This window comes from Solanum lycopersicum, chromosome 2 (genome assembly GCF_036512215.1).
Source record: "Solanum lycopersicum chromosome 2, SLM_r2.1".
Taxonomy (NCBI): domain Eukaryota; kingdom Viridiplantae; phylum Streptophyta; class Magnoliopsida; order Solanales; family Solanaceae; genus Solanum; species Solanum lycopersicum.
Genome location: NC_090801.1, coordinates 66,223,319 through 66,247,840, shown reverse-complemented (window position 1 = coordinate 66,247,840; position 24,522 = coordinate 66,223,319). Strand labels below are relative to the sequence as shown.

The following is a 24,522-nucleotide window of genomic DNA, read 5'->3' as shown; positions in this document are numbered from 1 at the left end:
TAACATGTTCTTGACCGTAAATTTTGAAGTTGAAATTTGAAAATTTGAAATATTAAAGTGACAAGTGAATGTCCAAAAATTTAAAAATATTTGAAGATTTGATTTTCAAAATATGCTCGACTTCACGGTCAAACAAATATTTAATGATATGTGTGTAAGTAGTATTTGATTTCAAAGAGACATTAATGCATGTTCCTTTTGAACCTTATTCCAAACTCACATGTCATCCATCATTCAAAAGCTAAATATAATACAATGAATCGTATCATAGATGAACTTAGCATTGCGTGCAACCTGTTACCTCTTGTCTTCTGTTGGATTATATCAGTTAAACATTTATTAAGATATGGCAACGCCCTAGCTGCTATCTGCCCGCTATCGCACATTCATTCTGAAAGTTAGTTTATGAGATGAATGGTAACAGATTACTAATAAAACTCACTACACCACACGTTTCATCTCATAATTATATATTCAAGAAAAAATAAGGGACATTTTTGAATTAAAACGAATGTTAGGTAATTAGAGTCCAATAAGTATAAGATTTAAGTATTTTTACGTCGAAAATTAACGTTAATAAGTACATGTTTTAATAAGATAGGGAAATATTTTTCATTTAAAAATGTATACTTATTAAGATGTTGCATAATGCATTTTGTTTCAAGGCCGGAAGCTGACAAATTCTGGCGAGTTCATCAAAGATGGTTATCGAATATGGAGTACAAATAGTCAATTCTTCAACTACTACTTTATTTATAGCATCTCATTAAGATGGAGGTTTCAACAATATTGTGCCTCTCCTTGGAGTATTTGCTACCAAAATAAAATGTTCATCTCATTTTCTTATAGAATAAAAAAGGTTGAAATGACTTTAGTTAATATATAGAATTAAATTAAATTCTTTTTAAAAAGAATTAAACATCTATTTTTAATATACTGAACAGAGAATGTGAGTAATTACTAATTGGAGACGTGCACTTTGATTAAAAAAAAAATTCAAGAGTCAATCATGTTAATTTTTTATCTGTATTTTAGAATTTATATTTTTTTATTATATTAATATTGAAAAAATTTAATTGTATTTTTCACACGTTAATCTAATTCAATTTTGAGAAGCTAAATATAAGTTTGCGTATGAAAAATTGACATTAACCATCTCGGAAATTTCAAAGTGAAAACGATTTAGGAACTCACGCTAAATGTTTGTCCTCATATGGAACGCAAGCTTGTTTTTACCGTAACAAACTTGTATATATATCTAAGCTGCAAGAAAGTCAATCCAACTTAACACTCTCTAATTAATTAGTTACCAAAACTTTAACACAAACTCAAAGCCAATGGCTAAAAAAGATTCAAAAAAGTTTCCAACAATTCAACAATGTGAATCAAAGGGACGTGAAGATCAAACAGTAGTAGCAGACATGGATGGAACATTACTAGTTGGACGTAGCTCTTTTCCTTATTTTGCACTTGTTGCTTTTGAAGTGGGTGGTATTTCTAGGCTTATATTTTTAATCTTAGCATCTCCGTTGGCTGGCTTTTTATACTATTTCATCTCTGAATCCGCGGGGATTAGAGTCCTAGTCTTTGCAACATTTTTTGGTATGAAAGTATCTGATATAGAATCCGTGGCACGAGCTGTTCTACCAAAGTTTTATTCGAGTGATTTGCATCCTGAGACATGGCGTGTTTTTTCATCATGTGGGAAAAGGTGTGTTCTTACCGCAAATCCTAGGGTTATGGTTGAACCATTTTTGAAGGAATATTTAAGTGTTGATATTGTTATTGGGACAGAAATATGTACATATAAAGGAAGAGCTACTGGATTTGTTAATGAATGTGGAGTTCTTGTTGGTAATAACAAGGCTAAGGCACTTCTAAAGGCTTTTGGTTCTAAATTTGCACCTCATATTGGACTTGGTGATCGCAAAACTGATTTTCCCTTCATGAATTTATGCAAGGTTTGTAAATTTTCTCTGATATTCTTTTCGTTTTAGTCTGTGATACGTTTTTATATTATTATTTTTTTAAAAAAGAAAAAACTTATTAGATCCTTTATGGCATGCTCTTGTTTTCATAGAATTGGCATGCATATGTAATGCAATAGTTTTTCAATTTCAAATTTGTGTCCATTCATTCATAAGTCATTCAGTGTGAAATAGTAAGTTTTTCAATGCATTAGTGTGTGGTGTAAAACATTTTAAACACAAAAAGTCACAACAAGGTACGTAGTAGTTATTAGGTAAACTTTTATGAGTACTATTCTTTCCAGTCAAACATATATTATGCAAAAGGATGATATTGATAAATTATTTTTAATTAATTAGTATCAGTTATTAATTTACATCTTAAAAGTTCATTTATTTTGGATTGAAGGGAGTATTATTTTGATGAAAGTAGTACTCCCTCCTTTTGTTCTTTTTTACTTGTCAATCATGCATTTTCCTTTAATTTCAAGACAACATTGATTATTAGTTCTACTTTTAAAAAAATGATTTCGAATATTCCAATAAGTTTGAGAAATGATTACTTAATGATAAGTAAGAATGAATTCTCTCGTAATTGAGATAAAGCTGATAGATAAAAGAAAACAAGTTTATTTTCACTATATAAGATTAGGTAAAAGGAAACAAAAAAGAGTAAATTGTTTATTTATATCAAATTACACTAATACCAATACTAATTGTGATAGACTAAAAAGTAATATAAATCTTCTCTTATTACTTTTTGCAGGAAAGTTACATAGTACCACGTGAGCCCGATGTGAAACCCATGGGCCAAGATAAGTTACCAAAGCCCATTGTTTTTCATGACGGCAGACTTGTTCAAAAACCAAGCCCTTTAATGGCACTCATGATTATTCTTTGGATCCCTGTTGGTTTCCTCTTAGCATGCTTACGCATAGCTGCGGGTGCGCTCTTACCGATGCCTTTAGTCTATTACGCCTTTTGGACCCTTGGGGTTCGAGTCATAATCAAAGGGAACCCACCTCTTCCAGCCCGAAAATCCACGGGCCGAACCGGTGTCCTATTTATTTGCTCTCATCGAACCCTTCTTGACCCAATTTTCCTCTCAACGGCCCTTGGTAGGCCCATCCCTGCGGTCACTTATTCATTGTCACGACTCTCTGAGATTATTTCACCTATTAAAACCGTCCGTCTTAGTCGTGATCGTATAACGGACGCTAACATGATAAAAAAACTCTTACAAGAAGGTGATTTGGTTATATGTCCGGAAGGAACAACATGTAGAGAACCATTTTTACTGAGATTTTCGGCGTTATTCGCGGAATTGACCAACGAGCTTGTCCCCGTGGCGATGTGTAATAAAATGAGCATGTTCCATGGCACGACGGCTAGGGGTTGGAAAGGAATGGACCCTTTTTATTTCTTCATGAATCCTAGCCCATCCTATGAGGTGAATTTTTTGAACAAATGGCCACATGAATTGACTTGTAAAGCTGGAAAATCAAGCCATGATGTGGCAAATTATATACAGAGGACGATCGCCGCAACATTATCGTATGAGTGCACCAATTTTACAAGGAAGGATAAGTACATGGCTTTGGCTGGAAATGATGGAACAGTGACTACAAAATCTGAATTTGCAAGCAAGAAAGTAACGACGGGCTGCTAATAACAGAGAAAAAAGTTCATGATTTGTCTTCAAGAGTTCTAATTTAGTGTTTTCCCAAATTTTATAGGCATATGTAGTTAGTACTTTTAAAAGAAAATCGAAATAAACTAGTAGTATAGGTGTTGGCTTAATATAAGGATGGATAAAATATTTCGAGATGTACAAAATTACTTCATAAAAATATGTAAAAATTTAAATAGATGTTAAAAAATTATTTTATACGTTTCATCACATTACAAGAAATGATAGGTAATATCATCTTTTAGTCTTTAGAATCATGAATTTATCGTAATGTTGATAAATTGGAAAAATCACCAAAACATAATTTTCGGAATCAAATTTCACCGATCAGTCAATTACAATTTTTTTCCCTAGGGTAATTAATTCACAGTGTTAGGTCCAATAAATCCACTATATCATCCACGCCGGTAGTGTATTTATTGCTTCAAAAAAATGAAAAAAAGAATTACTTTTTCTCCCTTACAATACTTGTTTACTTTATAAAGTTAATAAATAATTTTTTATTTAATTTTATCATAATTATAATAAATTCTCTATTATATATTTTAAAATATTATATTTAAAAAATAATATTGTTTTATTTATAAGTTTTTTAAAAATATATAAAATCAATATAGAATAAATATTGTTGGCCAGAGTTAATACTAATTTAAGTAATATTTGACTGTTTGCAATTTGCAGTATAAAAAACACATATTTTTTTCCCAAAAAAAGATATGAAGTAGCATAAAGTATTTTCCCTTTTTATGTTCAATGTCATCTACCAAAAAAGTAATCTCCTTTTTTTCACATTGTACTCTGGCAATAAAAGAAACTTACCTTAATCTAATAACAGAAAATTAAAGTAATCCACGAAAGATCTCTCCAATGAAAACTAATTTACTTTTGAATTAGATTTGTCATATGATCATTAAGAGTTGCAAAATCACTTTTCTTATTGAAAAAATTTGAAATGACGACTTGGTGTAACACTCTGTGTTGTTCGATGGATTGTTGTCTTCTATTCTCCCTCTGTTTCATTGCCCTTTTTCCTCATCTATCTCATTCTTCACCTCAATTTTCCTTATGGAATGGCAATAAAGAAATGTACTCATTCTATCTCCACTTTCCCTCTTCATCTTTTACTGATTACAGCTTTGATGAATGCTTTTTTTTTTCCTTATAGAAAAACGTCGATTTTGAAATTGACGACTAATTCCTTGTCGACTCCAATTGATCCAACAAGGGTAACTCAAATTTCATGGCACCCAAGGTTTGTTTATATAAATTACATATGGCTGATTTCCTGAGAATGAAGATTTATGTTATGGAGCCCTGATAATGATTTTGAATTTATGCAGAGTTTTTATATATAGGAATTTTTTGACAAATGAAGAGTGTGATCATTTCATCTCTCTGGTTAGCCTTTTTCTTACTCTGCTCCCTCTCTTTCGTTCTGAAATGAGTGGGAGTTTTAGTTATGCAAATAAAGGTCATTTTGAGAGAAAATAATTTCTTATGAACTATTACTTAAGTCGAGGATCTTTCTGAAATATCCTATCTACGTTTTTACAAGTCCCACTAGACTTCACATGTGAGATTACATATATCATTGGAATTTGGATGTAAAGTTAGTGTCTTCTATATGTATATATATATTCGAGCCCTAATCATCTCGAAACTATTTCACTTCTGAAATTTTTTGCCTTTGAATCATATTGGCTTTGGTGAATCTGTACGAGAAGGCTAAAGATCATCTGGAGAAATCCATGGTAACTGACCTTGAAACAGGGAAGAGCATAGAGAGTGAATATCGGACAAGTAGTGGCACATTTCTCAACAAAGCTCAGGTTCATGAGCTATACATACCTCTTTTCTATGCTGCAATTTCATTTCAACTATTTTGTTAGTGTTGAAACTTTTGTTGATCTTTATTAAAGGATGAAGTTGTTGCTAATGTGGAAGCCAGAATAGCTGCCTGGACATTTCTCCCTGAAGGTACTTTAACACTACATCTGTGACATTGATAGGCTTCATCTCTATAAATTCTTATTTTTACGCGAACTTGTCAATCAGAGAATGGAGAACCAATGCAGATATTGCATTATGAACATGGGCAAAAATACGAGCCACATTTTGATTTTTTTACGGACAAAATTAATAAAGAGATAGGCGGTCATCGTATAGCTACTCTCCTTATGTATTTGTCAGATGTTGATAAGGGTGGAGAAACAGTTTTTCCTAGATCAGAGGTATTTCCAATTTTGTATGATTTTCCTGTTTTTTTCGCTTCAACTACTTGAGACTATTAATTCTCCTTTCTTCTAAAACTACAGGCTGCAGATTCTCAGCCAAAGGGTGATGATTGGTCTAATTGTGCTAAAGATGGCTTTGCAGGTACGGTGCATTTTAATGTAAAGTCTGTAGACTAGTCAGTGTCCATCAGCATATTCATTGAAATTGTAGTGAATTTCAGTATATTGAAAACACTAGATACAGTTGAACCTACTGAAATACAAAGTGTCACAAATTAAGTGAGACTAGACTTTATTCTGACATAAATTTGCAGTAAAACCAAGGAAAGGCGATGCGTTGTTGTTTTTCAATCTACATATTAATGCAACAACTGATCGTTTGAGCTTGCACGGAAGTTGCCCAGTGATTGAAGGTGAGAAGTGGTCTGCTACAAAGTGGATTCATGTAAGGTCCTATGACAGTATTCCATCAGCTGACAAGTGTATCGATGCGCATCCTGATTGCTCCAGTTGGGCTGCTACTGGTGAATGTGATGAAAATCCGTTATACATGGTTGGCACTGAACAACATGTAGGTCAATGCAGAAAGAGCTGTAATGTTTGTTCATGATAGAAAATTAGAAATCTATACATGCATTTTCTGCATCTTTTAGCACAACACATCCTAAATTAATGTGTATCAAGACATAGAACTAAAGCTAAATTCAGTTGTGCACTTGAATGAATCAGGGGCAGCTCAACGCCTTTTAAAAATGCTCCAAAGCAATAAATTTTATTGTGTATTTTTTTTAGTTTGTTTCGAAATCTTAAAAGAATGTTTCATTTTTTGGGTCAATTTTTAAATTTGAGTTTAAAACCACAAAATTAAAAAAACAATTTGGTATACTATAAAAAAAATTAAAAAACTAAGCTTCCAATTTATTTTGGTTTTAAGCTACTAATTAAAGCCGTAACTTGTTACGGGTCTCGCTCGCTAGTTAGAATTATCAACATTCTTAATACCTATCACTTTTGGTATAAAAAAACATAGTAATTGCAAATACACAAAAATAGATAAAAGATAAAATGGATAAGAATCAACTTAGGATAAAAGAATGTCCATGTGCCCCCAATCTAACTGTGCAAGATCTGCTAAATTATTTCATACTACAAAATATGGAAGGAAAAAACATGTGCAAGAATATGCCAAGTGCCAAGCACAGAGATAAAGCAGGGGAAAACAGGTGTAAAGATGGAATAGCCCACAAAAAATCGTTAAATTAGATTAAGAAGAACTAATGAAGTTATAAAACATAAACCCAGAAAAACAGATAGAAATATTCTATCAAACATCCCAACTTTTTCTGATAAATAAATTTATGACTACATTAGAGAGATCAGCATACTCATTCCGGCGACAAGGATCATCCGGACACATTTGGGACAATAGACCCGCGGGACGCGAGCCGCCACCACCAACAACAACAACAACGGTTCATGGAACATCAAATGTTGCAACCAATTCTGTCGGAATGGAAACAAATGAGAAAGCATCCCAAAGTAAGACACCGAGGTGTTCTTTTATTGCCATTTTTGGACGATGCGCTAAAACTCCCGTCTCTTAAAGATTCATAGCCATATATTCATGTTTCAATTGTTATCGCGTTAAATTGAATTTGAGACCAAGCATGAATCACGAATACACAATGATAAAATTATTTGTCAATTTCCTTTTTTCATTCAATGAAATGAATCGAATGGACAAAGTTGGATCCAGTAAGCAAAATCCTCATGAAGAGTTGAGAACATGTCTCCAAAATGCTACAACATGGGATCTGTAACACCAAATATTGAAGAAATATTCTTCTTCATTTACTGCGTTAGCATTACATTACAGGATAGAGACCCAAAAATGGCCAATGGCTATACATTTCAGATGGAAATTTAATTTAATAGAAGGGAAGAGAAAAATTCCCTATAGTATGCCATGGTTTAGAAGCCAAGTTGGTGATACTTGGCGTAATCGATCTCATTCATTCTAATACAACACAACATATTTTCTGGTAAATCCTCTGCCTTGTTTCCCTGCACCACATTTTACCAAGTAATATCAGATACAATTCTTCAAGAGGTAATCAAATCCAAACTTAGAAATGTTAATAGCTACCTGAATTGTCAGACCGAAGTCAAGGACACAGTTTTTCAATCTGTCTTTAAATGATTCCACTCCTTTTCTTGCGAGATAATTGAATCTATGAATGTCCAAATCAATCTCAAAATAGTTTTCTCCCTGCATAGCCAACATTAAAAAATTTCAGTATGAACACGAAGGAAATATGTTTGATCTTATGTGCCAAATACATGAATGTTTGTACACAAAAGGAGTGATTGTCCTTGCAAAAAGGTAAAAAGTATAAGCTGTCAATCTATATGCATCAAGAAAATGTAATTGGAAAGATTTGTTTGAATATTCTTTTGTCCAGACACCACAACCAGGGGCAGACCCACGTTGAGCAAAGGGGGTGTTAAGAGACATCACTTCATCGGAAATTTTGACTACTATATATTTTAATTACTTGACAATGGATCCCTCTTGGCGCTTTGGTTCGGTGCTTACTTTTGTTATTTGGTAAGTACTATTGAAACCATTATCTTTCCATAGAAGTTAGAAGGTGATGTAGTTTATATGCGATACAACATATCATCTTTTACTCATGCAGGGATAGAGGGAGAGTATTGGTTAGGATTCGGCCAAACCCAGTAACTTTGGTTCGAACTTTATATTAGTATTAAAAATCCATTGAATATTTCCAAATTATCAATTTAGAACCCAATAACTTAAAGACTGAAGAATTCAGAATAAGCTTCAAATTCTGGTTCCACCGCTGGTCTCACTGAAGGTGGATCAGAGTTCGCTATTTCCAGAGGCTAGATATAACCAAGTCATAAGAAAAAACTGTAATACAGAGTTTCTAAATTAACTTACCAAATAGAATTCATGTTGAGGACGTGAGAGCACAGGCTTTTCATTGTATGCATTCAAGAGTTTCTTCTCAGCCGCACTTAATTGAAGATCCTCTGTGTTTACAACTCGGCCCAAGAATTTCAATCTTTCCCTGAAGGGTGCATTTGTATCCCTGGGAAAGCCTTTGATCTTCTCTATTTCATCATGTATTAACCTCTGTCCCACAGATAGCAAGAAAAAGAATAACGAATCAGCAATTCATATAGAAATAGAAAATTATGTATGTACACAGTAAAATCAAATATACTCCTATCTCGTTACAGGAAGAGGTAATCTTGCTAAGTGCTACTTGTTAAGAAATCACAAAATGTGTAAAGAAAATTCACCATCATACCTGGAGATTTTCTTGAAATTGGACTGGCATTTCCGTGGAGTAATTTTCTGAAAGTTTGAAGTAGAGAACAAAATTCATCCCTTCTCCATCATATTCATTTTGGAAGATTGCAGGAGGGTACAATGGTATCTGAGATGTAAAAGCAGTCAATCATTGTTTGGGGAATGCAAATCATTAGTAGTATGAATTCTCCAAAAAATAAATAAATACTGCCAGCATCTTCTCTGGGGCAGGTTTTAAATGCCAAATCTGAGCAATAAAAAACAAATCTAATATCTGAGGAAGATGTAATTGTGCATCAAATATGAGACAATATACTTCAACAGTGTTTTGAAGTATACACTGATATAACAATGTGAAGAAAAATTAGTGGCATCCAAATACCTGAAGATTTACAACAAGAATGGATGGAACTTCACTGGATGAATCGATGGCTGGAAGTTCCACAAAACGTGCAATATGATCAATTTTCCGTGGTGATAAGAATAAATCAGCACCAAAAGGATAAAATGCAGCACAATTTAAAGCAAAGTCTTTCTTCTTATCCCTGTCAAAGAATTAAGAGGGATTGAACTTAATATTCAATTGAGCAAAACAAACTTGGAATATACTTGAAAAAGAAATGGCAGAGTCGGAGAAATGCCTATTATAGATTTATAGTCATATGCCACAAATCTTGTTTAGAAAAAAAAAAAATTATCTCACAGATGGAGACCCTCATCAGTAGTATTCTCTTACCTGAAGAAATTTTTACCACGGATCTTGAAAGTATTTGGCTCAACGGATGACCAGCAGTTAGCCATTTTCCGTCCCAACGGGCTACAAGGAATTTGAGAACCAGCTATTGGTCTTTGCAGAACAGTCTTTGGTGACACTGGAGTATGAAAAGCAGACAAGTCAGTAACATAAAACAATTAAAGTGAATCCAGTTGTAGCTTGTAGCACTATGTAGATACAATCAACACCTTCAATTGTTGTCTATGATTCAATGTACGCTTAGACAAGTTACAGCTTTTATGTGTGGGTCACAAATATGACTATCAACTCAAGATGAAGTATCAGCATAGTACATTCTTTCTATTCTACTTAATGCAAATTACCTAATATAATGGTTTATTCTCTTAATATACGATTCCATAAGTTCAAGGTTGATTACAACAACTACTGCTGCTGCTACAACTATGCCACAGTCCCTAACATTTTGGCCTCGGCTATACGAACCCTAACCATGTTGTTCTATTTACACTCATCTCAGTCCAACATTTTAATCTCAAAATCCTATAAACATTTCAAACGTGGTTTAGGCAAGGAAAGTAGTCAATTTCACACACTGGCTGCCATTAACAGTATATACAAGGTAAAAGAGCTTACATAATGCAGAACTTGAATTTGTTTCTCTCCATTTAAAAGATAACATCTGGGTTAGGGATGATTTTTTCCGGCTGCGTGGTGAGATCGGGTTTAGAGACTTTTTCTTTTCATCCGAAGAGGCAACACAAGCAAGACAAGGCAGACACGGATTTTGTCTTCCACAATTGTGGAAAATTCCTGTTTCAACCCTAGCACCACCATCCATGCTTCGGGGTGTTTTATCATTAAGACTTGGGTCATCCATCTCAGTTTGAGAATTGGACTTAAGTTGAGAATCTGCTGAAAAATATCTCTTTACAACACCCTCTTTAACAACACTTGATTCTTCACTTCCATTTGGCTGTTCATGTTTCTCGGAGAGGTCAGAAGCAGCATTGCCATTGTGATACACAAAATCAGAAAACCTTGGAGAAACCCCAGTTGAAAAAGATCCATTTTGAGAAAAAACTGCACATTTTGAAATATATATATATATAACATTGATTAGAGATCTTCCTGCCCAACCAATGCAATGACTACAAAGTTCTAACGAGGCAGATGACTTACCATCTTGTACACTATGAAAATCATCCTCACAGTCAGATTCAACCACCATCTCCGGGTCGAACCAAGACTCTGCATTTCCTGTTTAGGGCACAAAATCGAGTTATGCTCTATATAAATAGAAACAATTACATTAGGGTGTTGACTATTCGTCACAACAGATTGGAAACTCAACCAAATTGATTGTATTAAAATTTCATTTAAATTTTATAACTATTTGATTGTGCACCCAGTTATCATTGTAAACTAATTTGAGACCTCAAATCCTAAATTCATTTGAAAATGTCTTGAATTAAAACTGATGATTTGTAATAATACCTTGAAAAGCAGGATTAGAGTAAGAATGATCAGCTGAAGAAGATGGTTCAATCTTACTGAGATTTTGAGAAGCCGAATGAGTCTTCGATACATTTCTCTTTCTACTAACTCTGTGTCTCTTCCGACGAACAAGCCTCCGACCCCTAATTCCTACACACCCATTAGGTTTCGATGCACATGCTCCCATCTTTCACCTGTAAAAAAAAAAAAATGTCCCCGATAGCAGATTGTTGATTATTAATTTTTGGGGTTTTGGTATAAAATTCTGAAATGCAACAATTTGGCGAGAAGAGAAGTTTATATAAAAATGGGTTTAAAGTAAATAGTTGAGTTAGGACCTGAAAGTGGATGATTCGTCAACGACAAAATGCTTCCGACTCTGGATGATTAGTATTGGGTACGAACGTTCCAGCTCTTCCTATATAAATGCCATGTACCTACCAATATTCACCACTACGCGCTTTAATTTTTACCCCTTTATACTCTTTTTTTTTCAATTTTATCTCTTTTACACTTTATTTGAATTTATAAGAAACAAAGAGGGTAGGTAAAGCTTTCAGGAGAGGGTAAAAAAACAACTTTTTAAATTACTCATTTTGTTCCCTCCTCCTTCTTTACGGTACAAACTACAAAGAATATATATTTATTTTTATTTGTTCAGATTAGCAAACTAAACAAGTTAATATTTTATATTATTTCTCTTTTTATTATTAAGTATTATTTATTTGTAATAAATCAGACGACTTAATTATTATGAACTGTAATAATACTTGAAGTATTATTTTCTAAAAACGTGTTAGGTTAAATATGAAGAAATAAATTTATACCGAGAGAATAATAAACTTATCTTCCTTTATGTGTATTGAGAGAATATATGCTTAAGTAGTTCGGTTCGTGTCCATAAATGAACGATCATTTTAATTAATAAAAAGATAATCACGTTTAAAATGACGAGGAACGAATAGAATTATGTTGAAAATCAGATGAAGATATCTCATAGAAAATAAAAATGACTTGCAACTACATTTTTATTTTTTGGAAAGAACTTATTTTACCAACAACTTATTACTACTTTCTACAATTTTTTGTAGGATACTTTTAATTTTACATATAAATTATATATATATATATATAAATTCTGGAAAAACATATAAGTAGTCAAGAAGTTTCAATTTCTTTTTGAGCACCTTCTGCCTTAAAAAAAAGAAAGAAAGAAAAAAAGAGGAAACATTAACTAAAAGAATAATTTGGTGAGAGTGAAATTAACCTTATTTTATTCTTGGTTCTCATTAATTACTTTGTTGCTTTTCAATTTAATTATTTTGCTTTTGCTTTAGTCTGTTTTTTAAAACACTGCATCTTTCTGCATTTGATAACTTTTTTAATTGGATTGATTTATTATAAGTCACTCAATTAATACCTCACATGCAAATTTTTTTCTTTATCCTCACTTCAACTAGGAAACTGGTTTATGAGATAATAAGAATTACTATTAATATTTTTACACGATTTGTTTAATATGATAAGAATCAAATGATGCTTTTGATGCATTACAAGAATTTTTAGTTTAAAATTACAAAATGAATTTTATTTTCGTAGTGACTACTTAAACTATAATACTTAAATTATAATAAACGGAGTCAAGCCTCTTGCTTCACCACATAATCTTTTTCCACAACTACTAGATTATGGACTATTAAAATTACAAAATGGAAAGGAGTAATCCTCTCTTATTTTTGTTATAAAAAAAAAAGACAAGTATTTTTGAAGTAATTACGTTTAATACAAGTAATAAGCTCAACAGAATGGACAGAGGCTGTACAAAAATAGCACAAAAATGTTGAATTTGAACACATTTTTTGAAAATAAGTATCGTAAATTTATATTATAATACGACGGCTAAACAGTAATTTTTTTAAAAGAAAAGTTGATTTAGGTATATTGACGGGATATTCTTTTTTTTTAAAATATTAATCTGTTGGGACATGCATTGGCAATTGGCATAGCTACGTAGATAAACTAAAAAACACTGAATATTTTTCATTAAAAAATTATATTACATATAAATAATAAAATTATTTTTTTATTAATCTTAAATTTAATCCGTGAAATTTTTTATTTCATTCCGACATCGACATATAATATGTAGTTTTCTCAAATCACCGCAAGAATGTCAGCACCGGCCAGAAACACAAACATCCAAAGAGATCAAACTTTTATTTATTGGTTTGGATTTTAAAAAGTATTGTCGTTTTCTACTCAAATTTGAGAAATTTTAAAAATAAATCAGTAATTTATTGTACTACAACTTTTGTTAAAAAAGACAAAAAAAAAAAAAAAAAGTTGCGAGCAGAGAGAGAAAAAATGGAGGAGGAATGATTAAAATCAAACTTTAATCCAATAAAATAAAGATGTGAATAATTAAATTTATATTGTATTACAATTGTTGCTGGATTACAATCCATAGAGTTAGTTGAAGTATACCAGCTAACTCAAAAACCAATATTATATATTATTAATAAAAAAAATAAAAATAACAAATCGAACTATCGTATTTTATTATTTAAAAGGAAAACTATTTTACTTTATTCTTTACTAGTTGAAGCTAACGTACGTGAAGTGACAACATAAATAAAGGGCAAAAGGAGTCTCCCTTTAAATTAGAAGACAACTAATTTATTAATTACCTTTCCGTTTTTGTCACAATCACAAGAATCAGACATCACAAATGACTTCGTGCAATTTTACAACTAATTAAGAAATTTTTCACATGTTATTTCCTACATAGATTCTTTACTCTTTAGGGTCAATTTGGTTGATTCGAGATATAGTATTTTGATATAAATTATTTTATGTATATAAAATAAGTTAATTTATCATTAGAGTATAAATAATAGATAAAGTTTAAGAATCGTCGAATCTCTAAATAAATGCAAATTAATAATCTACCCATTACCGCTTTAGCTTTTGGAAAAGTTAATATAATATTAATAAAGCAAATTAAAAACAAGACACAATGAATTTGGCTAAAAGACTAAAGAATTTATTCATATTCCATGTTTATATTAACTCACTATATGTACAAAAAAATATTCTGCTTACTAAATGATCACAATTAAGTATTACTCCCTCAGTTCACCTTTTGTTTTTCACGTTACGTTTTTCGAAAGTTAATTTGATTAATTTTTAAAGTTAAATTAAATTATATTAAGTTAATATATTTTTTTTAAAAAAAATAGATATTCAAAAAACTATACATCATAAAAGTTCTTATAGTTTGACTCTATAAAAGAAAATCATGAAAATTAATTATAGACGAACAGAGTAAATAATTGTTCCTTTCGTTTTGAAAAAGAACGTCCCTATTTTCTTTTTTGTTTGTTTTAAAAGAATGTCCCATTTTTTTTAGCAATCTTTAACTTTAATTTTTCATGTGTCATGTTTTTAAAACCACAAAATTAAGGATGTTTTGGTACATTTAACATAACTTTAATTTTGAACCACGAAATTAAATTATTTTTTTTTAAACTCCGTTCTAAGTCAAATTAGATCATCCTTTTATAAACGGAGGTGGTATAAATTAGTTGGCGCGTGAAGGTGTGTATGTTTACGTTAGGAGTGGGAGTTGTTAGGTTTAAAATAGGTGACCTGCACGACCTTTGAAGAGTCGAAGAAATGGTCCGTGAAACTAACGCGTTCGTTTCTTTAATAAAAAGGAAGAGGGAACAACGTTGTAAGTCAGTCCCACGTGTTGTTATTTAATTTGTGGACCCACTTCTCGGTATTTTTGCTCAATATGGGCCAGCCCATTAAAGAGACCTTGGACCAGTTGGGCTCTTAGATGTAGTACCAACCTACGAGCTCTTCGACCAGTTTGAGGATCTTATTTCTAACTAACATGATTCGGTTGATATTTGAAAAAAAAAAAAGAGATATATTTTATATCAAGTATTAAAATAAATATTTAAAAATTAAAGTTGTGTGATTGAATATAGAAATACAAATGAAGTTTCAAGAGTGTAAACTAAAATAATCTATTTTTTAAAACTTTAAATTTTTATATTTCGAGTTTGAAGTTAAAATAACGAGACAATCTTATAAACAATTACTACTACTTATTTGAGAAATAAGATCTATGGGCAAACATATATACTGTTGAATTTTTTTTAAAGTGAAGTTTTTTTAAAAAAATGTATTTGAAATTTGAAGTTGTGTGTTTGAATATGAAAACATAATTGAAGTTTAAGGAGTAAAAAAAAGATTATGAATTTTATATTTCAAGTTTAAACTTAAAATAACAAGAGAATATTATAAACAAATACTACTACTTACTTATTTGATATAAAATAATAATAAGATCTTTAGGCAAACGGAGATAGTGCATATAGGATTTGATTTGATGCTATCATTTGATCCCTTCATCAAGTGCATCTAGTGAATAGTCATTATAAATATATTTTTTTATTCGATGTTTAATATTTATATTAAAGTCTGATTAAATTTAAAAATAATTAAACGTTATTTAATAAAGAAGATTCTTTAATTAGAAAATTCAAATCTACGATCATTGACTAACAACTATCATTTTACCATAATCTCTGATGGTATCATTATAAATAGTATGGTGATTGGTTAACGTGGAGGGAGTGAGTGTTGATGTCGTTATAAGAGATACAGTGGTAGTTGCTCAAATTTATAAATATCAAATTTGGTGATTTGGTCCAAAGTCAGCACAAGATGGAAGAAGAAATAAATGTATAATTTCCTTATTTTTTCTAAACTAAATAAAAGTAGTAATGACAACACCTGTCTAGCTGTCGGAAATGGCCTCACATATTTTCTGCATAATTTGGTTGTTTTTTTTTAAAAAAAAACGGTAATATGCAACATTTTATTCTCACACATGACACAAAAATATAAATTTATAATCTGCATATTTTTATTTTTATTTTATTTACCTTAAGAATAAATTAAAAGACTAGCCCAAAATAGTAACAGAAGTGCAAAATGACCCTAAACTATTTATTAGATGGTGATTTTACTCAAAAGTTGTCTTTTATTTGACTCTTGTCGTAAAATCAGTTACTTTGTCTAGCTGATGCGTTGGGACTATATATGCAATGGCAGAGGCACATAGGTTCAAGCCTGACAAATGAAGATGTTTTATCCGAAACGTTTGGAAATACACCTTAATAATTGGATTTAGTGTAATTGGTGTAGTAACACTGTCTGTCATGCTTAGTTGAACAAAGTAATTACTTGATCGGCAGGTAATTGGTATAATTGATAGGGGTAATTACACTCTTCAATTTACAAACAGAGATCGTAAAAGGACTCTTCAATTTACATAAAGAGATCGTAAAAGGGGTAATTATCAATTGATTACCTTTATTTTTTTAAATTCTATTATTGTTTTTTCGTTTTTTTTTTCACTTATATTATTTTAAGGTCTCTTTTTATTCTTAATATTCTAAAATTTTCTAGAAGTTTATTGTTTATTTATATTATAAAATATTTTATTTTATTCTCGTTCTCAACCTTACTTCACGGAATTTTATGTCATTTTTTTCATATTATTTATTTCTTTATGCCATGCTTATTTTTTCATTAGCATAATTTTATTACTATTTTAATTTTTAATAAAATAGATTTATTTTTAAGTAAGGTTATAGATTTATATTTTTTTTTAAATAAAACAAAATATAAAATAAATTATATTTATGTATGCTATGTTGAATTTTTTGTTTTAAATTTATAACTTATGATATATTTTCAGTTTCGTTTGTTTTAGTAATAATGAATTCGCATTGCAAGTCATTTTTAATTAGACTTGATAAATTATATTTTTGTCGAATATTTAATAATTTATGATATTATTATATAACATGCATTTCACGATGTTCATAGAAACTTCATACTTTTATTTTTTATGATCAATTCATTCGAAATATATTAATTTGAATAAATATAAAACAATAACTTTTTCATAATATTAGTTAAGAACATATTTCTTAAATATTTAATTTAATATTATTTATAAAGTTTCTTAGTTTATATAAATTCTAAATAATCAATTTTTATTTTTAAAATTTAATATAATTTTATGATTGTGATTGTGCATGCAAACACAACATGTGTAATTATATTATAGATACACTTTGACAATCAAACAAGTTTGTGTAATTACTAGATCGTGTAATTAGTAGATCAATATTTATTACCTTAATAATTACATCAATTTCAATTACATGTGACTTTCCAAACAGATCCTTGACAATGTTCATAATGTGAATAATATAAATGAGACCTCAACATTGAATTATTTGTTAAAAACAAAGGTAAATCTAACTCTAATATCACATTAACAAAAATTTAACGTCAAGATAAATTAAAGTACACTCATAAATTCATCCAATATATAATTCGTTGATGCAATAATATGTATGAGGTGTTAAAAAAATGATACAATGTGTGAGTGTCAAACTCTGACTTCTTGTTCAATCATTTGATCTGACATAAGAGTAGTACACAATTGGATATTACGAGTATATTGATTAATGTTTTTTCATCAATAATGCACTGGTGAATTTGATCCTTTTTTTAAAAAAAAAATGTATTGCTGTTTCTAATTTTTTTAAATGGTTAATTCATACTATATTACCACACAACAACTGTTTATGATGTCACAATTCCATGGGAAAAATTCTAGAAAAAAATAAGAACAAGACCCTCTTTTTCTTTCTTCTGATCATGACAAATTAAGTGCATACTAGGGCATGAAATGTTAATAACAAATAAAATGGTGTCTATTTTTGCGGATTAAAAGTTGATAAATTTAATTTGTATTTTACTTAAAAGTCTTGCCTCCTAATGTCAGTACTGCTATGTCCTACAACTTTAGTTAACACCAATAATTAAGGGTGTGGCTAATTCTAGCGTAATAAAGCAGTAAGTTGAGGTCCCCAATTGATTAAGTTGCATGGAAATGCGTGTTTGAAAATGAAAACACATATCAATTGTAATATTTTATTTTATTTTTTACAAAATTGGTGGTAAAGTTAATGGAAGAAAAATTACAATTTTTTTTTTTTATGATTGATCAGTTAACATTCTCTAAACAAACATGTCGAAATTTTAAAAAAAGAAAAAAAAAATCTCACTTTACTGTACTTGATGACCTACTTTCCTCCGCTTGACCGCGCGACGTTTAAATTAATCAAATTTATATGTGAAAAATGTGTCTTATATTTTATTTAATTTATGTTAACGTCTAGCTATGATAAGATTTCGGATGGCGTACCAATAAGAGTTGCAGTGCGGTGGCAAATCTTTTGTCATCCATAATCATAGGTCTTTTCAGTTTCCTTGTTTTTTTGTCTTATTTTTTAAAAAATATTTTTATTTTCTTAAGTTTTATGTCAAAGTAAAAATCAAATAAACAATATAGAAATAAGGAACTTTTTTGGTCCAATACTACTCTTTAAACTAACATCATATTTTATTAATTATTATATATAATAATTATTACATGACATTTTCTTATTGGATAAAGTTAAATTTCAACCCACTAAACTTTCTCTTACTCACCTGAGCCATATTGACACTCCTTGATCCAAACCCAATTAAAAGATCCATCAAAAATAAAAAAGATCTTTTAATTGGATTTGGGTAAAAGAATAAAAAATAACAAAAAAAATCTTTTAATTGGATTTGGGTAAAAGAATGTCAATGTGGGTTGGGTGGGCAGGAGATCCCAAAATTTGGTGTGTTGGAATTTAATTTTATCCAATAGAAAGACGTTACGTAATAAATAATAGATATAATAATTAAAAAATATTAGTTTAAAGGATAATATTGGACCAAAAAAATAACCGAGGGGTATTTTTATTGAGACTTAGAATTACAGAATGCATGAAGTGAAGTTAGTTATATTATTAGTTAGTTATTCAATCTGTTAGAGTTAGTTTCAAATTCTGTTAGGATCTAGAAGTGTGTAGTGTGTGTATATATATGGCTTAAGCATTGTATTCACGTGAGATAGTTTTGCTCAACATATGAAATCTGAGATTGCTTTCTCTCTTAGCATCGTTTTCATTCTTTCATTGTCCACCATTAATGGTGTTTCTCAAGCTTAAACATTAAGCTTTCACATGGTATCAGAGCCACGATGAATTGTGATCTGTTCTTGCCTTCGTGTTCTTATCTCGATCAAGTTTCAATTCACAGAATTCTTCTTCTTCAAATCGTGATCTGTTTCTATCTTCGTGTTCAATCCATTGGTTGTATTTTGTCTTGATCTAGCTTCTGATCTTCACAACTCTCATAATGGTTGAAGTAATTGAAACAAATGTTGATTCCTCTGTTCCTCCTCCTCCTTCTTTTGATGTGGGAGGTCAGCTGTATATTCATCCTTCTGATAGTGCAGGTGCAGTGTTGGTACCTGTTCCTTTCGATGGAATAGGTTTTAGCTCATGGAAGCGAGGTGTTCTTCGTTCCTTGTCAGTAAAGAATAAGTTGGGCTTCATCAATGGAGAGTGCTTGAAACCATCATCAACTTCTCCAAATTATCGCCAATGGGAAAGATGTGATGCCATGGTTACTTCATGGATCCTCAACTCTCTAAGCAAGGACATTGCTGATAGTGTTGAATACGTTTTCGATTCACTGGAATTGTGGAGTGAACTAAAGGATCGATATGATCAAACAAATGGTGCAAGATTATATCAGATCCAGAAGGAGATTAACGATCTAAGTCAGAGATCTCTAGATATCACTTCCTACTACACCAAGATGAAGAAACTTTGGGAGGAACTGAACAACTTGTGTGTAAAGAATCAGTGCAATTGTTTATGCACTTGTGGTGCCAAGGATACTGTATACAAAGCAGAACATGATAGACGATTAATTCAATTCCTCATGGGGCTTAATGAAGCATATACCATCATTCGCGGCAGCATACTCATGATGAAACCATTACCTTCCATGGGTCAAGCATTTGCTCTCCTAATTCAGGAGGAGAAGCAGCGAGAATTTAAGCCTAACAACCAATTTTTCGCAGATCCACCTTCAATGTGTGCTAGCTCTTCAATTGGACAGTCACGACAAAATGGCGGCAACTCAGGTGGACGAGGCTTCCAGACTAACTACACACAAAACACTGGGAGAAGAGGAACAAGACCTTTCTGTGAATATTGTAGGAGATTGGGACATATAAAAGATAAGTGTTACGAGTTACATGGTTACCCTGAGAAGCCATCTCCTAGTCCAGGATCTGGTACCTCCAACTCAAACTTTACTCCAAGTTACAGAAAGTATAAGGGAAGAGGAACTGCAGCAAATGTTCATGGAGAATGCTCGAGCGAAAGAGAAGATATTTCTTCTCAAAATGGATCTCTAAATAACCTGTCAACAGAACAATACACTCACTTGATCAACTTGCTACAAACCTTCCAAGGAGGAGGAGGAAATATGAAGGATCCTTTCACTACATCTGCATCAACATCATCTCACAATGGAGCTGCTGGAGCTGCTGCCAACTTTGCAGGTATAATTGCTTGTAATTCTTCAATTGATCATGGCAAACACTCATGTGGTTGTTTCAAAACAAAAACTAACTTGTGGATACTAGATTCTGGAGCAACACATCATATTACTTTTGATAAGAGTTACCTCTCCAAAATTATCACAATACTATATCCTATACTTGTAAACTTACCTAATGGATACAAAGTTAAGGTAACACAAGTAGGAGAAACAATATTGACTTCTGGGATCACACTCAACAATGTACTTTTCATACCTACCTTTCATTACAATCTTATCTCTATCAGTGCCTTGACAGATCACCTCAAATGTACTGCATTCTTTACTAATTCTTTATGTCTATTGCAGGCCCCTTCACTGAGGAGGCCTCTGGAAATTGGTAGAATACATGATGGTTTGTATCTACTATGTTCTCAATGTCTGCAAAAGAAAAATTCTTCTATTCCTTGTTTCTTTACAGAAAATAAAAACCTTTGTTCTCATTCCCATTCTTGCACTTCTGATGTAACAAAGTTGTTTGAAGATAATAGAAATAACATTTCCAATTCTTCTGTGTCTCATGCTAATTCTGTTGTTAATCCTTTTATGTCTCATGAAAATACTACAGACCTGTTATGGCATTATAGATTAGGACATGTTCCTTTCATAAAAATGAAGAAATTAACCTCTATACCTGTAAAATTTTCACCAAAGCAACCTTTCCTTTGTCCAATTTGTCCTATGGCTAGGCAGTCTAGGCTACCATTTTCCAATAGCACCACTACTTCACCAAATTGTTTTGATCTAATGCATATAGATCTCTGGGGACCATATCATATCAAAACACATGATAACTACAAATACTTTCTTACCTTAGTTGATGATCACAGTAGGGCAACCTGGACACATCTGTTAAGTTGCAAAAGTAATGCCCTTAGTGTAATCCAAGCTTTTGTACTCATGATTGAAACCCAATTTCACACTACAATCAAGATCATTAGATCAGACAATGGTCTGGAATTCTCCAACAATGAGGCAAGTTCATTCTTTCAGTCAAAAGGAATTATACATCAAAAGTCTTGCCCACACACACCACAACAAAATGGTGTTGTAGAAAGGAAGCATAAATACCTTCTTGAAACTGCTAGGGCCTTGTTATTTCAATCCAAACTACCAATCAAGTATTGGGGTGAGTGTATCCTAACAGCAACTTATATAGTAAACAGACTCCCTTCACCAATTCTTCACAATAAATCTTCTATTGAAGTGTTACATCAAGTAGTACCTTCTTATTCTCACTTAAGAAGCTTTGGTTGTTTATGCTATCCTACCACACCAAAGGTCCACAGAACCAAATTTGATCCAAAGACAAGTCCTCATGTCTTTGTAGGATATCCACCTAATACCAAAGGGTATAAAGTATTGAATTTAGCCACTAAGAAAATCCATATATCAAGGGATGTAGTGTTTCATGAGACAGTCTTTCCTTTTTCCTTGACAACTGATACTGCTTCATTTCCTTCATTTCCTTTCTATTATTCCAACATTCCTGATGATTCTCAACAAGAAACTGCTCCAACTATCATTCCTGATAGCTCTTCTACAACTCCTTCATGTCCTACTAATCATGATAACAACTCTATGTCTAGTTCTACATCTCCTGTGCATACTTCTACATCACCACCCACAAATACACAACCTGTTCTCAGAAAATCCTCTAGAGTTCATAAAACACCATCATCCTTGAAAGATTTTATTCACTATGCACCATCATCCAGTTCTCTTTGTGTCCCTTCTCAGCACACTAGTCATGTTGCTCCTAAGGATTTATTGCCTACTAGTCAGTCTTTTGTAATGAATATATCTTGTGATTGTGAGCCCTCATCTTATGAAGAAGCAACAATGAATCCTGGCTGGCAAACAACTATGACAAATGAGTTCTTAGCACTGCATGACAATCATACATGGGATCTGGTACCTCTACCCCCTGGCAAGAAACCTATTGGATGTAAATGGGTGTACAAGATAAAACATAGAGCAGATGGTAGTGTAGAGAGGCTAAAAGAAAGGCTGGTAGTGAAGGGCTATACACAACATGCAGGGGTTGATTATAATGAAACATTTTCCCCAGTCGTAAAGATGACAACAGTGAGAACTTTACTTGCCACTGCAGCTAAGAAACATTGGGATATTTTTCAATTAGATGTTAATAATGCATTTCTCCATGGAGACTTACATGAAGAAGTTTATATGGACATTCCCCAAGGTTTGGCTATTACTGAAGGTGTAGGAACTGGTCAATCTAGGCTTGTTTGCAAGTTGAATAAATCCTTGTATGGACTTAAACAAGCTAGCAGACAATGGTATGCAAAACTGACTGATGCTCTCAACTCTAGAGGTTATACTCACTCTATGAATGATTACTCTTTGTTCTACAAGAAATCAAGAACCTCCATTGTATTTGTGGCTATTTATGTGGATGATGTATTGCTCACTGGGACTGACTTAGTCGAAATTAATGACTTAAAGTCTTTTCTTCATTATACATTCAAAATTAAAGACCTAGGAAAGCGCTTGGAGGTTCTGTATACACATGATGGTATTTTTGTATCTCAACGAAAGTTTGCACTCGATCTACTTAAGGAGTATAATTGTGCTCAGCTTACTCCCCTATCTTCACCTCTTGATCCCCTGATCAAATTAAGAGCTGATGATGGTTCTTTACTCTCAGACCCTGCATATTATCAAAAACTTATTGGAAAGCTGAATTTTCTCACAAACACAAGACTTGACATTGCTTATGGTGTTCAACATCTTAGCCAGTTTATGCATGCACCTCGCGAACCACATTTGAAAGCAGCATTTCATCTGTTGAGGTATCTTAAACAAGATCCTACATTGGGAATCTTCATGTCTAACTCAGCTGATTACACTGTTCGTTCCTTTTGCGACTCTGATTGGGCTTCCTGTCCAGATTCTAGAAAATCTGTTACTGGATATCTAGTTTTACTTGGTGATTGTCCTGTGAGTTGGAAGTCTAAGAAGCAAGAAACCATCTCCTTATCTTCTGCTGAGGCTGAATACAGATCTCTTAGGAAGCTTGTTGGTGAATTAGTCTGGTTACAGAGGTTGTTCAATGAATTAACCATCCCTTCTACAGGTTCTTTTTCAGTGTTTTGTGATAGCCAGTCTGCATTACACATTGCTCGAAATTCAGTTTTCCATGAGCGTACTAAGCACATTGAGATTGATTGCCATTTCGTCAGGACTAAACTTCAAGAAGGGCTCATCACTCTCCACTATGTACATACTGATCAACAGTTGGCTGACATCCTAACCAAAGCTCTACCAGGAATCAAACACTCCAATGTTCTGTCCAAGTTGTCTGTGGCTGCTCCCTCACTTCCAACTTGAGGGGGGGTATTGAGACTTAGAATTACAGAATGCATGAAGTGAAGTTAGTTATATTATTAGTTAGTTATTCAATCTGTTAGAGTTAGTTTCAAATTCTGTTAGGATCTAGAAGTGTGTAGTGTGTG

General features: G+C 32.0%; 4 protein-coding genes across 5 annotated transcripts; 3 read left to right on the top strand and 1 right to left on the bottom strand.

The window, feature by feature from the left end:
- Window positions 1-1,283: 1,283 nt before the first annotated feature.
- Window positions 1,284-3,855, top strand: LOC101248744 (glycerol-3-phosphate acyltransferase RAM2). Its single transcript, XM_004233645.5, has 2 exons — window positions 1,284-1,961; window positions 2,734-3,855. Exons 1-2 carry the CDS (start codon window positions 1,338-1,340, stop codon window positions 3,634-3,636), a joined length of 1,527 nt encoding a protein of 508 aa, XP_004233693.1. The 5' UTR covers window positions 1,284-1,337; the 3' UTR covers window positions 3,637-3,855.
- A 635-nt stretch (window positions 3,856-4,490) lies between these two features.
- Window positions 4,491-6,675, top strand: LOC101249044 (probable prolyl 4-hydroxylase 6). Its single transcript, XM_004233646.5, has 8 exons — window positions 4,491-4,743; window positions 4,823-4,909; window positions 4,998-5,055; window positions 5,382-5,486; window positions 5,577-5,634; window positions 5,713-5,888; window positions 5,973-6,033; window positions 6,206-6,675. The coding sequence occupies exons 1-8, from the start codon at window positions 4,610-4,612 to the stop codon at window positions 6,499-6,501; spliced, it is 975 nt and encodes a 324-aa protein (XP_004233694.1). The 5' UTR covers window positions 4,491-4,609; the 3' UTR covers window positions 6,502-6,675.
- Window positions 6,676-7,585: 910 nt separating this feature from the next.
- LOC101262766 (uncharacterized) lies at window positions 7,586-11,934 on the bottom strand. Of its 2 annotated transcripts, none has more exons than XM_004232202.5 (10): window positions 11,800-11,934; window positions 11,462-11,655; window positions 11,147-11,224; window positions 10,601-11,047; window positions 9,968-10,103; window positions 9,614-9,776; window positions 9,230-9,358; window positions 8,857-9,051; window positions 8,038-8,160; window positions 7,586-7,955 (listed from the first exon to the last, which is right to left on the bottom strand). In XM_004232202.5, exons 2-10 carry the CDS (start codon window positions 11,646-11,648, stop codon window positions 7,863-7,865), a joined length of 1,551 nt encoding a protein of 516 aa, XP_004232250.1. In that variant the 5' UTR covers window positions 11,649-11,655; window positions 11,800-11,934; the 3' UTR covers window positions 7,586-7,862. The 2 variants fall into 2 exon arrangements, with proteins under 2 accessions (XP_004232250.1, XP_069150011.1); XM_069293910.1 differs by having other exon boundaries at window positions 11,519-11,655.
- A 7,285-nt stretch (window positions 11,935-19,219) lies between these two features.
- LOC138342321 (uncharacterized) lies at window positions 19,220-21,441 on the top strand. Its single transcript, XM_069294655.1, has 2 exons — window positions 19,220-21,005; window positions 21,353-21,441. Exons 1-2 carry the CDS (start codon window positions 19,787-19,789, stop codon window positions 21,385-21,387), a joined length of 1,254 nt encoding a protein of 417 aa, XP_069150756.1. The 5' UTR covers window positions 19,220-19,786; the 3' UTR covers window positions 21,388-21,441.
- Window positions 21,442-24,522: the final 3,081 nt, after the last annotated feature.

Coding starts and splice junctions, on each gene's coding strand:
- LOC101248744 (XM_004233645.5), top strand. CDS start 1,338: ATGGCTAAAAAAGATTCAAAAAAGTTTCCAACAATTCAACAATGTGAA. Junction 1,962..2,733: donor CCTTCATGAATTTATGCAAG/GTTTGTAAATTT, acceptor TACTTTTTGCAG/GAAAGTTACATAGTACCACG.
- LOC101249044 (XM_004233646.5), top strand. CDS start 4,610: ATGACGACTTGGTGTAACACTCTGTGTTGTTCGATGGATTGTTGTCTT. Junction 5,635..5,712: donor CTGGACATTTCTCCCTGAAG/GTACTTTAACAC, acceptor CTTGTCAATCAG/AGAATGGAGAACCAATGCAG. Junction 6,034..6,205: donor TGCTAAAGATGGCTTTGCAG/GTACGGTGCATT, acceptor ATAAATTTGCAG/TAAAACCAAGGAAAGGCGAT.
- LOC101262766 (XM_004232202.5), bottom strand. CDS start 11,648: ATGGGAGCATGTGCATCGAAACCTAATGGGTGTGTAGGAATTAGGGGT. Junction 11,048..11,146: donor TTTTCATAGTGTACAAGATG/GTAAGTCATCTG, acceptor CAAAATGTGCAG/TTTTTTCTCAAAATGGATCT. Junction 9,052..9,229: donor AATTTCAAGAAAATCTCCAG/GTATGATGGTGA, acceptor TCTGTGGGACAG/AGGTTAATACATGATGAAAT.
- LOC138342321 (XM_069294655.1), top strand. CDS start 19,787: ATGGTTGAAGTAATTGAAACAAATGTTGATTCCTCTGTTCCTCCTCCT. Junction 21,006..21,352: donor AGCTGCTGCCAACTTTGCAG/GTATAATTGCTT, acceptor TGTCTATTGCAG/GCCCCTTCACTGAGGAGGCC.